This window comes from Salmo trutta, chromosome 21 (genome assembly GCF_901001165.1).
Source record: "Salmo trutta chromosome 21, fSalTru1.1, whole genome shotgun sequence".
NCBI lineage: Eukaryota > Metazoa > Chordata > Actinopteri > Salmoniformes > Salmonidae > Salmo > Salmo trutta.
The window spans coordinates 88,395-102,457 of record NC_042977.1 but is presented as its reverse complement, the minus strand read 5'-3'; the positions used below and the strand labels follow the sequence as shown (position 1 = coordinate 102,457).

The 14,063-nt window shown below is 40.0% G+C and overlaps 1 protein-coding gene across 1 annotated transcript in view; it reads left to right on the top strand.

Annotated features, from left to right (window-relative positions):
• puf60a (poly-U binding splicing factor a) overlaps window positions 1–13,712 on the top strand; it is a 100,142-nt gene extending 86,430 nt beyond the window's left edge. Inside the window, exon 11 of the mRNA XM_029703918.1 lies at window positions 12,994–13,712. Within this exon, the coding sequence (XP_029559778.1) occupies window positions 12,994–13,293 (300 nt within the window). The 3' untranslated portion in view covers window positions 13,294–13,712. The remainder of the gene's footprint in view (window positions 1–12,993) is intronic.
• The last annotated feature ends 351 nt before the right edge of the window (window positions 13,713–14,063 follow it).

Sequence of the window (14,063 nt, the reverse complement as noted above, 5' to 3'; positions counted from 1 at the left end):
TGGCCTTTTCTGTGGCTAAACCAACTACGCTCGTAATAACAATTTTATTTGTATTTACAGATGTCGTACACGTTTGTTGTCAAGTCACATGAATGTTCACAATGTTCCAGAAGGCATTGCTGCCAAAAAATGCATTTTGATTAAAAAAAAATTTTCAATGGCTCTCCTGTGATGTAGTGACGCTCGACATATGCCGAGTTTCCTGAAACGAATCACATTTGGTCACAATGGTTTTTTTTGCATTAGATTTCTGTAAATCATCTTATGAAGATATTATAAAGTCATTCACATTCATTTATTCATTTATTAAGAAGTGTAAATGGACTACTGAGATGGTATTCAGTAAAGGCTGACCGATTATGATTTTTCAACGCCGATGCCGATTATTGGAGGGCCAGAAAAAGCCGATACCGATTAATCGGACGGTTTTTATATATATATTTGTAATAATGACAATTACAACAATACTGAATGAATACTTTTATTTTAACTTAATATAATACATAAAAATCTATTTAGTCTGAAATAATGAAACCTGTTCAATTTGGTTTAAATAATGCAAAAACAGAGTGTTGGAGAAGAAAGTAAAAGTGCAATATGTGCCATGTAAAAAAGCTAACGTTTAAGTTCCTTGCTCAGAACATGAGAGCATATGAAAGCTGGTGGTTCCTTTTAACATGAGTCTTCAATATTACCAGTTAAGAAGTTTTAGGTTGTAGTTATTATAGGAATTATAGGACTATTTCTCTCTATACCATTTATATTTCATATACCTTTGACTATTGGATGTTCTTATAGGCACTGTAGTATTGCCAGCCTAATCTCGGGAGTCGATAGGCTTGAAGTCATAAACAGAGCTGTGCTTCAAGCATTGCGAATAGATGCTGGCAAATGCAGGAAATTGCAGTTTGAATGCATGCTTACGAGCCTGCTGCTGCCTACCACCGCTCAGACTGCTCTATCAAATATAAAATCATAGACTTAATTATAGTATAATAAACACACAGAAATTACGAGCCTTAGGTTATTAATGTGGTCAAATCCGGAAACTATAATTTCAAAAACAAAACGTTTATTCTTTCAGTGAAATACGGAACCGTTCCGTATTTTATCAACAAAAAAATCCAGAAAAACGCATGTCAAAAATGTTATAAATTGATTTGCATTTTAATGAGGGAAATAAGTATTTGACCCCTCTGCAAAACATGACTTAGTACTTGGTGGCAAAAACCCTTGTTGGCAATCACAGAGGTCAGACGTTTCTTGTAGTTGGCCACCAGGTTTGCACACATCTCAGGAGGGATTTTGTCCCACTCCTCTTTGCAGATCTTCTCCAAGTCATTAAGGTTTCGACGCTGACGTTTGGCAACTCGAACCTTCAGCTCCCTCCACAGATTTTCTATGGGATTAAGGTCTGGAGACTGGCTAGGCCACTCCAGGACCTTAATGTGCTTCTTCTTGAGCCACTCCTTTGTTGCCTTGGCTGTGTGTTTTGGGTCATTGGCATGCTGGAATACCCATCCACGACCCATTTTCAATGCCCTGGCTGAGGGAAGGAGGTTCTCACCCAAGATTTGACGGCACATGGCTCCGTCCATTGTCCCTTTGATGCGGTGAAGTTGTCCTGTTCCCTTAGCAGAAAAACACCCCCAAAGCATAATGTTTCCACCTCCATGTTTGACAGTGGGGATGGTGTTCTTGGGGTCATAGGCAGAATTCCTCCTCCTCCAAACACGGCGAGTTGAGTTGATGCCAAAGAGCTCCATTTTGGTCTCATCTGACCACAACACTTTCACCCAGTTGTCCTCTGAATCATTCAGATGTTCATTGGTAAACTTCAGACGAGCATGTATATGTGCTTTCTTGAGCAGGGGGACCTTGCGGGCGCTGCAGGATTTCAGTCCTTCACAGCATAGTGTGTTACCAATTGTTTTCTTGGTGACTATGGTCCCAGCTGCCTTGAGACCATTGACAAGATCCTCCCGTGTAGTTCTGGGCTAATTCCTCACCGTTCTCATGATCATTGCAACTTCATGAGGTGAGATCTTGCATGGAGCCCCAGGCCGAGGGAGATTGACAGTTTTGTGTTTCTTCCATTTGTGAATAATTGCACCAACTGTTGTCACCTTCTCACCAAGCTGCTTGGCGATGGTCTTGTAGCCCATTCCAGCCTTGTGTAGGTCTACAATCTTGTCCCTGACACCCTTGGAGAGCTCTTTGGTCTTGGCCATGGTGGAGAGTTTGGAATCTGATTGATTGCTTCTGTGGACAGGTGTCTTTTATACAGGTAACAAACTGAGATTAGGAGCACTCCCTTTAAGTGTGCTCCTAATCTCAGCTCGTTACCTGTATAAAAGACACCTGGGAGCCAGAAATCTTTCTGAGTGAGAGGGGGTCAAATACTTATTTCCCTCATTAAAATGAAAATCAATTTCTAACATTTTTGACATGCGTTTTTCTGGATTTTTTGGTTGTTATTCTGTCTCTCACTGTTCAAATAAACCTACCATTAAAATTATAGACTGATTATTTCTTTGTCAGTGGACAAACGTACAACATCAGCAGGGGATCAAATACTTTTTTCCATCACTGTACATTGGTGCAACGACAGTGCTTTTTTCGCAAATGCGCTTGTTAAATCATCACCCATTTGGCGAAGTAGGCTGTGATTCGATGATAAATTAATAGGCATCGATCGCATTGATTATTTGCAACGCAGGACAAGCTAGTTAAACTGGTAATATTGTCAACCATGTGTAGTTAACTAGTGATTATGTTAAGATGAATTGTTTTTTGTAAGATAAGTTTAATGCTAGCTAGCAACTTACCTTGGGTATTTGCTGCACTCGCGTAACAGGTGGTCAGACTGCCATGCAGTCTCATCATGGAGTGCAATGTAATTGGCCATAATCGGCATCCAAAAATGCCGATTACCGATTGTTATGAAAACTTGAAATCGTACCTAATTAATCGGCCATGCCTCTAATCGGTCGACCTCTAGTATTCAGTAAATAAGTTGTTTCATCTAACATGTCCAAGCAGGAATGCATGATTCAAGATATTTTAATGTGCAACCTAATCCAGTGATTGTCATGAATTTGGGGTATTGTTATATTTAATGTCAAAATAGGGCTCCTGAATGTTATGGTATTTATTTTTTTCAATAGAGATGGAGTTGCTTACATCTTTATGTGCGCCAACATCACATAGGCTAATTATATTGACCAAAAATATAAACACAACATGCAACAATGTCATTGATTTTACTAAGTTACAGTGCATTTGAGGAAATCAGTTAATTGAAATGAAATGGCATCGATAAAATGCAGTTGTGTTCGTTGTTCGTACCGTATGCCTGCCCATACCATAACCCCACCGCCACCATGGGTCACTCTGTTCACAACGTTGACATCAGCAAACCGCTCTCCCACACGATGCCATACACGTGATGTGCTGTTGTGAGGCCGGTTGGACGTACTGCCAAATTCTCTAAAACGACATTGGTAGAGAAATTAACATTTAATTCTCGCAACAGCTCTGATAAACATTCCTGCAGTCAACAGGCCAAATGCACGCTCCCTCAACTTGAGACATCTGTTGCGTTGTGCATTTTCGAGTGGCCTTTTGTTGTCCCCAGCACAAGGTGCACCTGTGTAATGGTCATGCCGTTTAATCATTTTCTTAATATGCCACACCTGTCAGGTGGATGGATTATCTTTGCAAAGGAGAAATGCTCACTAATAGGTGAAAACAAATTTGTGCAACATTTCTTTGAGAAATAAGCTTTTTATGCATATGGAACATTTTGGGATCAACACTTTACATGTTGCGTTTATTTTTGGTTCAGTATAATTTAAAGTTGCAATATGCAAAAATGGCTCCATTTCCTGATTGCTAAAATTCTAGTAGTTTTCCTAATTTCAGTTTGTGACAAAACAAGGGTAGAGAATCATTGTACCATCTAAACCGCTGTGAAATATATTTTCAATAACCCAAAATATTCTATTTTCAGCTGTTTGAAGCTGGTGTACAAAATCTAAAATAAAAGACGCCAAAAACAAAACTTAAGAACAGGAAGCATAGCATTACCGCACATAGAACAGATCTACCGCTTCTTAAGACTTGATTTCAATGAGAATGACATATGGATATCATAAGGTGAATGCACCAATTTGTAAGTCGCTCTGGATAAGAGCGTCTGCTAAATGACTTAAATGTAAATGTAATCTATAACTCACATTTCTATGTGAATTTGGTTTCTTTGCCCACAAAGTTGCAGCTTTAAGGCTAATTCACCAGCTGAGGAACTCAAAACACATTAGCTAGACCGTTAAATCTACAGTGCCTTTGGAAAGTATTCAATCCCCTTGACTTTTCCACATTTTGTTAGGATCCAGCCTTATTCAAAAATGTATTAACTTTTTTTTCTTCATCAATCTACGCACAATACCCCATAATGACAAAGTGAAAACATTTTTGGGGAAATATTTGCAAATAAATAAAAAAAGATAACACAGTTACATAAGTATTCAGAACCTTTACTCAGTACTTTGTTGAAGCACCTTTGGCATCAATTACAGCCTTGAGTCTTCTTGGGTATGACGCTACATGCCTGGCACACCTGTATTTGGGGAGTTTCTCCCATTCTTCTCTGCAGATCTTCTCAAGCTCTGTCAGGATGGATGGGGAGCGTTGCTGCACAGCTACAGTGCATTCGGAAAGTATTCAGACCCCTTGACTTTTTCCACATTTTGTTACGTTACAACCTTATTCCACAATGGATTAAATACATACAAATCCTCATCAATCTACACACAATACCCCATAATGACACAGCGAAAACCGTTTTTTAGACATTTTAGCAAATGTATTAAAAAAAATTAAAACAGAAATAACTTGTTTACATAAGTATTCAGACACTTTGCTATGAGACTCGAAATGCAGCTCAGATGCATCCTGTTTCCATTGATCATCCTTGAGATGTTTCTACAACTTGATTGGAGTCCACCTGTGGTAAATTCAATTGATTGGACATTATTTGGAAAGGCACACAGCTGTCTATTGTCGTGACATGACCTGCATTAATGTGATGACTGTTATTTATTTAATCATGTAACAATTAACTCATTAGGAATTTGGGGCACCACGGAAGAAGTTGTTTAAAGAGTTACCATCTCCCGAATTAAACTCTAGAAGATTATATATGTTTATATATGTTATCTATCGATAACAGTCACTTATTAATCATTACCTCATATCAGTCACATTCTGATCAGTCGTAACCCTCTTGGATCTGCAAAAACCCCAACCTTTGCTCATTATTCAGTACTACACAAATTGATTTAATTATTTATTTACTAACTAAATAATAACACAGAATACATATACACACTTACATGAGACAAAAGTCCCTAGTGGACTGACAAGATATGACGGCTTGTTGCAACATAACGCTAGATGGAGAGGGGGAAAGAGAGAGAGAAAAAGGACACTTATCGTGGACACATTCTAGGATTGTTCTCACATTAATCATATACATTGGTTGCTCCTTTAAAAGTTTCGTCATACTGCAGCACACCTTGCGGGTTGCTGCAGCATTCTATGTTACGTTATTTAATTGTCAGCCATTTTTTACGTTAATATAAGTTAGTGGTAGTTTGACCACCTGAGGGCATCTTTGAGAAGCATTTGATAGTCTCCCGTATTGGCTTTACTAGAGAATTTAAATATTTTTTTGTAATAACATAGTACGTGGGATTGATTTTAAGATATTTGGCTTAATTCATTTGATTAATATTATGGTGGTTCTATTCTTAGAAAAACAAAAAACGAAACCCTCAGGTTTTCTGGAATGGATGGAATGGAAAATATTGAGCTGTACAACGTGACAGTCGGGAGTAGACTACAGCATAAGAGGATTGGAGGATTCTAAATTAATATCTAAGGGGCATAACATTTCCACACCCTAAATGTAGTGTAACCAATACTCATTTCGCCTACGGTAGGCCTACAGTATATCTAAAAATATTTCTTTCAATGATTGGAGGATTCTAAATTAATATCTAAGGGGCATTTTCCGCTAGGATCTATGAGAATATCTAAGGTGATTTTATAAAATTCTAAATTAATTAATAATAATAATAATAATAATAATCACTTTGTTATAAAAAGTAACGATATTTTGGAGATTTCATTTAACCTAGAGTGAGCGAGGAAAAAGGAAATTCTTGAACATGGGGTGAGACATTCTCACTAATCTGTAAATAAAGCCAGTTTGTTCTTTAGGTTTCTCCAGAAATAAATAATTTTAACTTGATTATTTAGCAGACATCACTTGCTTATATTCAGTCAACACATATCTTAAGAATATCATGGAATATAAATGAAGATGCGCGAAACGGTGCTGAAATAGACGTCCACAGTGGGAAGGCTATATATAACGATATTTTGGAGATTATTTCATTATAAAAAAACGACAGTGAGCAATTGTAATCTGAATAAAGGCCAAAATATAGCCCTGCTAATAGCCATAATGACACTGTACAACGTGACCGTGTGTTTGAAAGAGTATTTGAAAGAGTATTATCCAGTAAGCAACCATTTGTTTGCCTTCATTAGACAACTTTGATCCATTATTTCTGTAATTCAGTGATATTTATTCCCATAGTAATTTGTTATGGATCCATAACTAAATAAACATAGGCATTTTGAAAGATTATTTTTATCATTATTTTATTAACGAAAGCATAAAGATGCCATTATTAGTTACATTGTTTTAGTTTGAACGTGCGGACTGGCACTAAGAACAGAGGGAACGTTTTCCTAGTCAGCACCATTATTAGTGCAATGCCCCTTAAATATTTTGGAGATTTTGTTTTTCAAATAACGTAGAATGAGCAAGAAAAAGGCCATTCTTGAACACGGAGTGATACATTGTTACTAATTTCTAAATAAAGCCGGTTTGTTATTTAGAATTATTTATTTCTGTTTTTAGAGGGGAAAAACTTAAACCTACACTCATCTCATGGGTCTCCCAGTCGAGGACAGCACAGGTATTGAACCAGCATCTGTAGCAACACAGCTTGCACTGCTATGCAGTGTCTTAGACCATTGTGCCACTCAGGCGCTGTACAACATTACCGGTCGGGAGGGGCCTACAGTACTACAGTAATAGCAAAATAATCCTAACAAAATAAAATAATAAAAACCTTAGTGTATCAACAGTTTTAGTAAGTAATACTGAAGTAATGCACAATTATCAGTTTCTATTTAGGTTTATGTTGCCCATTCATTGTCAATTAGAGACACAGTAGGACCCAAAAGCATAATCATTGCTCTAACTCCCCCTTGCTCTGGTCTGGAGCAATGAAGTGGTGACGCAGGGTACCGTACTAAACCACAAATTACCTCTAAGTCCTGTGGCGTAAGCTCACAAATTTTAAAGGAGGAACCACTGTAGCTTGCACTCAAACCACTGCCCGTTTTGGAATAAGTAGTAATTAGTGTATTTACATGTGGATGTCTTTATTCGTCATCTATCTCCCCCCCCCCCCGTGCTTCTCCTTAACCCAAATCCAGACACCTGATGTTCTGAAAGAGCTGCAAAATCTGGATCCCTACAAATCAGCTGGGCTAGACAATCTGGACCCTCTCTTCCTAAAATGAGCCGCCGCCATTGTTGCCACCCCTATTACTAGTCTGTTGAACCTCTCTTTCGTATCACCTGAGATTCCTAAAGATTGGAAAGCGGCCGCGGTCATCCCCCTCTTCAAAAGACACTCAAGACCCAAACTGTTACAGACATATATCCATCCTGCCCTGCCTTTCTAAAGTCTTCGAAAGCCAAGTTAATTAACAAACAAATTACCGACCATTTGGAATCCCACCGTACCTTCTCCGCTATTCAATCCGGTTTCCGAGCTAGTCATGGGTGTACCTCAGCCACGCTCAAGGTCCTAAACGATATCATAACCGCCATCAAAAAAAGACAGTACTGTGCAGCCGTCTTCATTGACCTGGCCAAGGCTTTCGACTTTGTCAATCACCGTATTCTTATCGGCAGACTCAACAGCCTTGGTTTCTCTGACTGCCTCGCCTGGTTCACTAACTACTTCTCAGATAGAGTTCAGTGTGTCAAATCGGAGGGCCTGTTGTCCGGACCTCTGGCAGTCTCTATGGGGGTGCCACAGGGTTCAATTCTCAGGACGACACGCTTCTCTGCATATATCAATGATACCGTGATTCTTTTGCACACCGGTATTTCTACTTGCACATCCTATTCTGCACATCTATCACTCCAGTGTTAATTGCTAAATTGTAATTACTTCGCCGCTATGGCCTATTTTTTGCCTTTCACGGAACCCAAACTGGCTGCGCGCGTGCACCATCGTGCGTTTATTTATTTTGTCCCCCCACACCAAACGTGATCACGACACGCAGGTTAAAATATCAAAACAAACTCTGAACCAATTACATTAATTTGGGGACAGGTCGAAAGCATTAAACATTTATGCCAATTTAGCTAGCTAGCTTGCACTTGCTAGCTAATTTGTCCTATTTAGCTAGGTTGCTGTTGCTTGCTAATTTGTCATGGGATATAAACATTGAGTATTATTTTACCTGAAATGCAAAGGTCCTCTACTCCGACAATTAATCCACACATAAAACGGTCAACCGAATCATTTCTAGTCATCTCTCTTCCTTCCAGGCCTTTTCTTCCCTTGACTTTATATTGCGATTGGCAACTTTCATAAATTAGGTGCATTACTGCCACTGACCTCGTTCGTCTTCGCCTGCCACATCAGTTGTGTTATACTCACAGACATTATTTTAACATTTTTGGAAACTTTAGAGTGTTTTCTATCCAAATCTACCAATTATATGCATATCCTAGCTTCTGGGCCTGAGTAGCAGGCAGTTTACTTTGGGCACGCTTTTCATCTGGAGGTGAAAATAGTGCCCCCTACCCTAATGAAGTTAACAGAAATACTCTCATCCTTAATCATATATTTTAGACATCATTTGGATGTAAACTTGACAGATAGAATGTGTACACTTTCCAAGTTACAGTATTTTCTTGATGCCATTCTAATGACATCACAAAATAATGTGACATGATTGTTCTTTAGATCCCCACTGACCATTCTTAACATTGAGCCTTGGATCCTCCCCCAGGAGAGTCATGCCTCTATATAAGGTCCCACAGTTGACAGTGTGTGTCAGAGCAAAAACAAACCCATGAGTTTGAAGGAATTGTCCGTAGAGCTCTGAGAGAAGAATTGTGTCGAGGCACAGCTCTGGGGAAGGGTACCAAGAAATGCACCATTGAAGGTCCCCGAAAATACAGTGGCCTCCATCATTCTTAAATGGAAGAAGTTTCGAACCACCAAGACTATTCCTAGAGCTGGCCGTCCGGCCAAACTCAGCAATCCGGGGAGAAGGGCATTGGTCAGGGATGTGACCAAGAACGCGATGGTCACACTGACAGAGCCTCCCAGAGTTCCTCTGTGGAGATGGGAAAACCTTCCAGAAGGACAAACATCTCACATGACAGCCCGCTTGGAGTTTGCCAAAAGGCACCTAAAGACTCGCAGACCATGAGAAACAAGATTCTCTGGCCTGATGAAACCAAGATTGAACTCTTTGGCCTGAAAGCCCAGCGTCACGACTGGAGGAAACCTGGCACAATCCCTACGGTGAAGCATGGTGGCAGCATCATGCTCTGGGTATGATTTTCAGAGGCAGGTACTGGGAGACTAGTCAGGATTGAGGGAAAGATTGATGGAGCAAAGTACTGAGAGATCCTTGATGAAAACATGCTCCAGAGCGCTCAGGACCTCAGACTGGGGCAAAGTTTCACTTGCCAACAGGACAACTACCCTAAGCACACAGCCAACACAACGCAGGAGTGGCTTCGGGACAAGTCTCTGAATGTCCTTGAGTGGTCCAGCCAGAGCCCGCACTTTAACCCGATCGAACATCTCTGTCATTATGGGGTATTGTGTGTAGATTGATGAGGAAAAACATTTATTTAATCCATTTTAGAATAAGGCTGTAACGTAACAAAATATGGAAAAGGTAAAGGTCTGAATACTTTCCGAATGTAAAAATAACCTACATAAAGCCAATAAATAAAAACATTGCAGCCTGCAGGTAGAAAATATCCTTTTAAAAATAAATATCCTATAATTCACATTGGCTACGCATGGCCTGTCTGCAAGGAACATGAAACATATCAACTGTTAACTTGGGTCCGGCCTGAAGCTAGCACTATCAAACTTGCAACATTTTCTAAAATATTCTGGGCCCTCAGTTTCCTCCGCCAGTGAGCTCCGGACAGACACACAGTTGTAGGCTATTTGCACAAAGGGATAAGAAGTAGGCCTATTTTATGACGTTTCCACTGGATCAGAGCATTACATTTTTTTTCTCCTTTCACGCCGAGTGGTTATCGAAAGAGAGCTGGAAATATTTTTTCAATAGCTACGTTAAGGAACTATTGTCATTCTCAATGGACGTTAAAACAGACTTTGTTTGAGGTGAAGAAAAAATGACTTTGAGAAGCTCCACAGTGGTGGTGAGTTCAGAAATACTATCGGATCTCCAAATGGGCACATTTATAGGCCTACATTTGCGCGCACGCCAGGTAGCCTAGGCCTACTTCTATGCATAGTCAGATGCGCATCCTAACTCAACATTGACAGGAGAGCTACAAACAAAAGACAGAATAAATTGACAAAACTTGTTCCTCGCAAGTGTAGTCTAGGTTGTGCGGTCCGCAAACAACGTGTCCACTCCGACAATGAGAACGGTAAAAGACTGTAATAATAATAATCTATTGAATGCATTAACAGAAATTACCGTAACCAAACAAACATTGTAGATTAGACATTATCGTAATTAAAGGCAAATGTACTACTGGTGATACTGGTGTGCCATCCCGGCGGCCTGCACAATGGATTAATCCACTGAGACAGACATGATTTAGACAGGTGTCTTGTGTGCCATGAAAAATATACAGTACCAGTCAAAAGTTTGGACACACTTACTCATTCAAGGATTTTTCTTTATGTTTACTATTTTCTACATTGTTGAATAATAGTGAAGACATCAACACTATGAAATAACACATATGTAACCCAAAAAGTGTAAAACAAATCAAAATATATTTTAGGTTCTTCAAAGTAGCCACCATTTGCCTTGATGACAGCCTTGCACACTCTTGGCATTCTCTCAACCAGCTTAATCTGGAATGCTTTTCCAATGGTCTTGAAGGAGTTCCCACATTTGCTGAGCACTTGTTGTCTGCTTTTCCTTCACTCTGCAGTCCAACTCATCCCAAACCATCTCAATTGGGTTGAGGTTGGGTGATTGTGGAGGCCAGGTCATCTGATGCAGCACTCCATCACTCTCCTTCTTGGTCAAATAGCCCTTACACAGCCTGGAGGTGTGTTGGTTGATTGTCCTGTTGAAAAAGAAATGATAGTCCCACTAAGAGAAAACCAGATGGGATGGCGTATCGCTGCAGAATTCTGTGGTAGCCATGCTGGTTAAGTGTGCCTTGAATTCTAAATAAATCACAGACAGTGTCACCAACAAAGCACCATCAAACCTCCTCCATGCTTCACAGTGGGAACCACACATGCGGAGATCATCCGTTCACCTACTCTGCGTCTCACAAAGACACAGCAGTTGGAACCAAAAATCTCAAATTTCGACTCCAGACCAAAGGACAAATTTCCACCGGTCTAATGTCCATTGCTTGTGTTTCTTGGCCCAAGCAAGTCTCTTCTTCTTATTGGTGTCCTTTAGTAGTGGTTTCTTTGCAGCAATCAACCATGAAGGCCTGATTCATGCAGTCTTCTCTGAATAGTTGATGTTGATGTGTCTGTTACTTGAACTCTGTGAAGCATTTATTTGGGCTGCAATCTGAGGTGCAGTTAACCCTAATGAACTTATCCTCTGCAGCAAAGGTAACTCTGGGTCTTCCTTTCCTGTGGCGGTTCTCATGAGAGCCAGTTTCATCATAGCGCTTGATGGGTTTTGCGACTGCACTTGAAGAAACTTTCAAAGTTCTTGAAATTTTCCGCATTGACTGACCTTCATGTCTTAAAGTAATGATGGACTGTCGTTTTTCTTTGCTGATTTGAGCTGCTCTTGCCATAATTTGGATTTGGTCTTTTACTAAGTAGGGCTATCTTCTGTATACCACCCCTACCTTGTCACAACACAACTGATTGGCTCAAATGCATTAAGAAGGAAAGAGATTCGACAAATTAACTTTTAAGAAGGCACACCTGTTCATTGAAATGTATTCCAGGTAACTACCTTGGCTGGTTGCCAAGAGTGTGCAAAGCTGTTATCCGGGCAAAGGGTGGCTACTTTAAAGAATCTGAAATATATTTTTGTTTATTACATGATTCCATATGTGTTATTTCATAGTGTTGATGTCTTCACTATTATTCTACAATGTAGAAAATAGTAAAACATTTAGAAAACCCTGGAATGAGTAGGCGCGTCCAAATTTTGACTGGTACTGTATATATTTGCAACTGCTCATCCAAAAACAATCTTGGTCGACCAAAAGCCTATCGGCAAAATAATTGACCAGTCTACTAAATGGGGTCAGACCTACATGAGGATAATGCACTTTACTATTTCACCAAATCATGGTTTTAGCCTCCCAAAGTTTTGACTGAGGTGATCAAGTAAAATGTGCAGCCGATGCTTCCAATTTAAACTTGCACAGCCAAGTAAAAGGGTTGCAAAATGTTACTAAGTGGTCACAGTCTGGAGCCCTGGTTGGGGTTGTTGAGCCACAAGGGCTACAGTTGCATTCTCTGAAAAGTTTCCACAACATTAATAGTCGCAACGTGTGGGTAACTAACTGTACCGTCAGTGTTTTCTCTGATTAAGAAAGTAACTGGTAGCACACATATTTGTGTTTTAATGATACATTGTACAATAATAATGCTTTTCTTCCACTGTGCCCAGTCGACGGTGATGGTGCTGCGGAACATGGTAGGACCAGAAGACATCGACGATGACCTGGAGGGTGAGGTGACTGAAGAGTGCGGCAAGTTTGGCGCGGTCAACCGTGTCATCATCTACCAGGAAAAGCAGGGCGAGGAGGATGATGCGGAGGTAATTGTCAAGATCTTTGTGGAGTTCTCCATGGCGGCAGAGATGAACAAGGCCATCCAGGCACTCAATAATCGCTGGTTTGGAGGTCGCAAGGTCATTGCCGAGGTGTACGACCAGGAGCGCTTTGACAACAGCGACTTATCTGCATAAGACGTTCTGACCTTTCTGAAAGATCTCTACTACTACGACCACAACCTCTGGTGTTTCTCTCTGCCTCACACACATACACACACACTTACACAGACAAGGCTGCCACGCACCACTGTAGGTGATGCTGGCCTCTTTTTAACCTGTTTTTTTTTTTTGTATCAGTGTTGATATTAATATTATTAATGCTCCTGTTTGGGGACACCGACAAAGCAAGGAGACGCTCATGGATTTTTTAAATTATTATTGTGGCCTACTGTGAAGGGCTGGATATTTGTTTTTGTAATGTTTTCAGTTTCATTTCCCTGATTTTAGTTTTATTTCGGTTACACCTTTTTTGATTCAGTCAATTCTACAAAGGTCCTCTTGTTATATAGCTCTTGGTATTAATTGCCCAAAACAATAAATTCCTCATGAATAAAGTGGTTTGATATTTTGATTATTGATATTAATCCAGAAAGAAACTACAGGGAGCAGGGACCGATTTAGTCTAGTTTGGTCAAAAAAATGTAAAAAAATAAGTTGGTTTTAAATGCGAGGTCAGACATAGTTACGTCCGACTTTGTGATCAAAATGTACACCTGTTGCACCATACAAAATAAGACTACTCGTAGCTAAGTCCGGCGTAAGCAATTCGCGTTCATGAGATTTGATGCTTCGTAATGATGGTTGCTAGGCAGCTGTCGCCATCCTTGTGGCAGTTCTAAACTTTGATGTCACTTTGCACATCTCTTCACAACGCCCACCACTATGCATGCATGTTTTCTTAACGA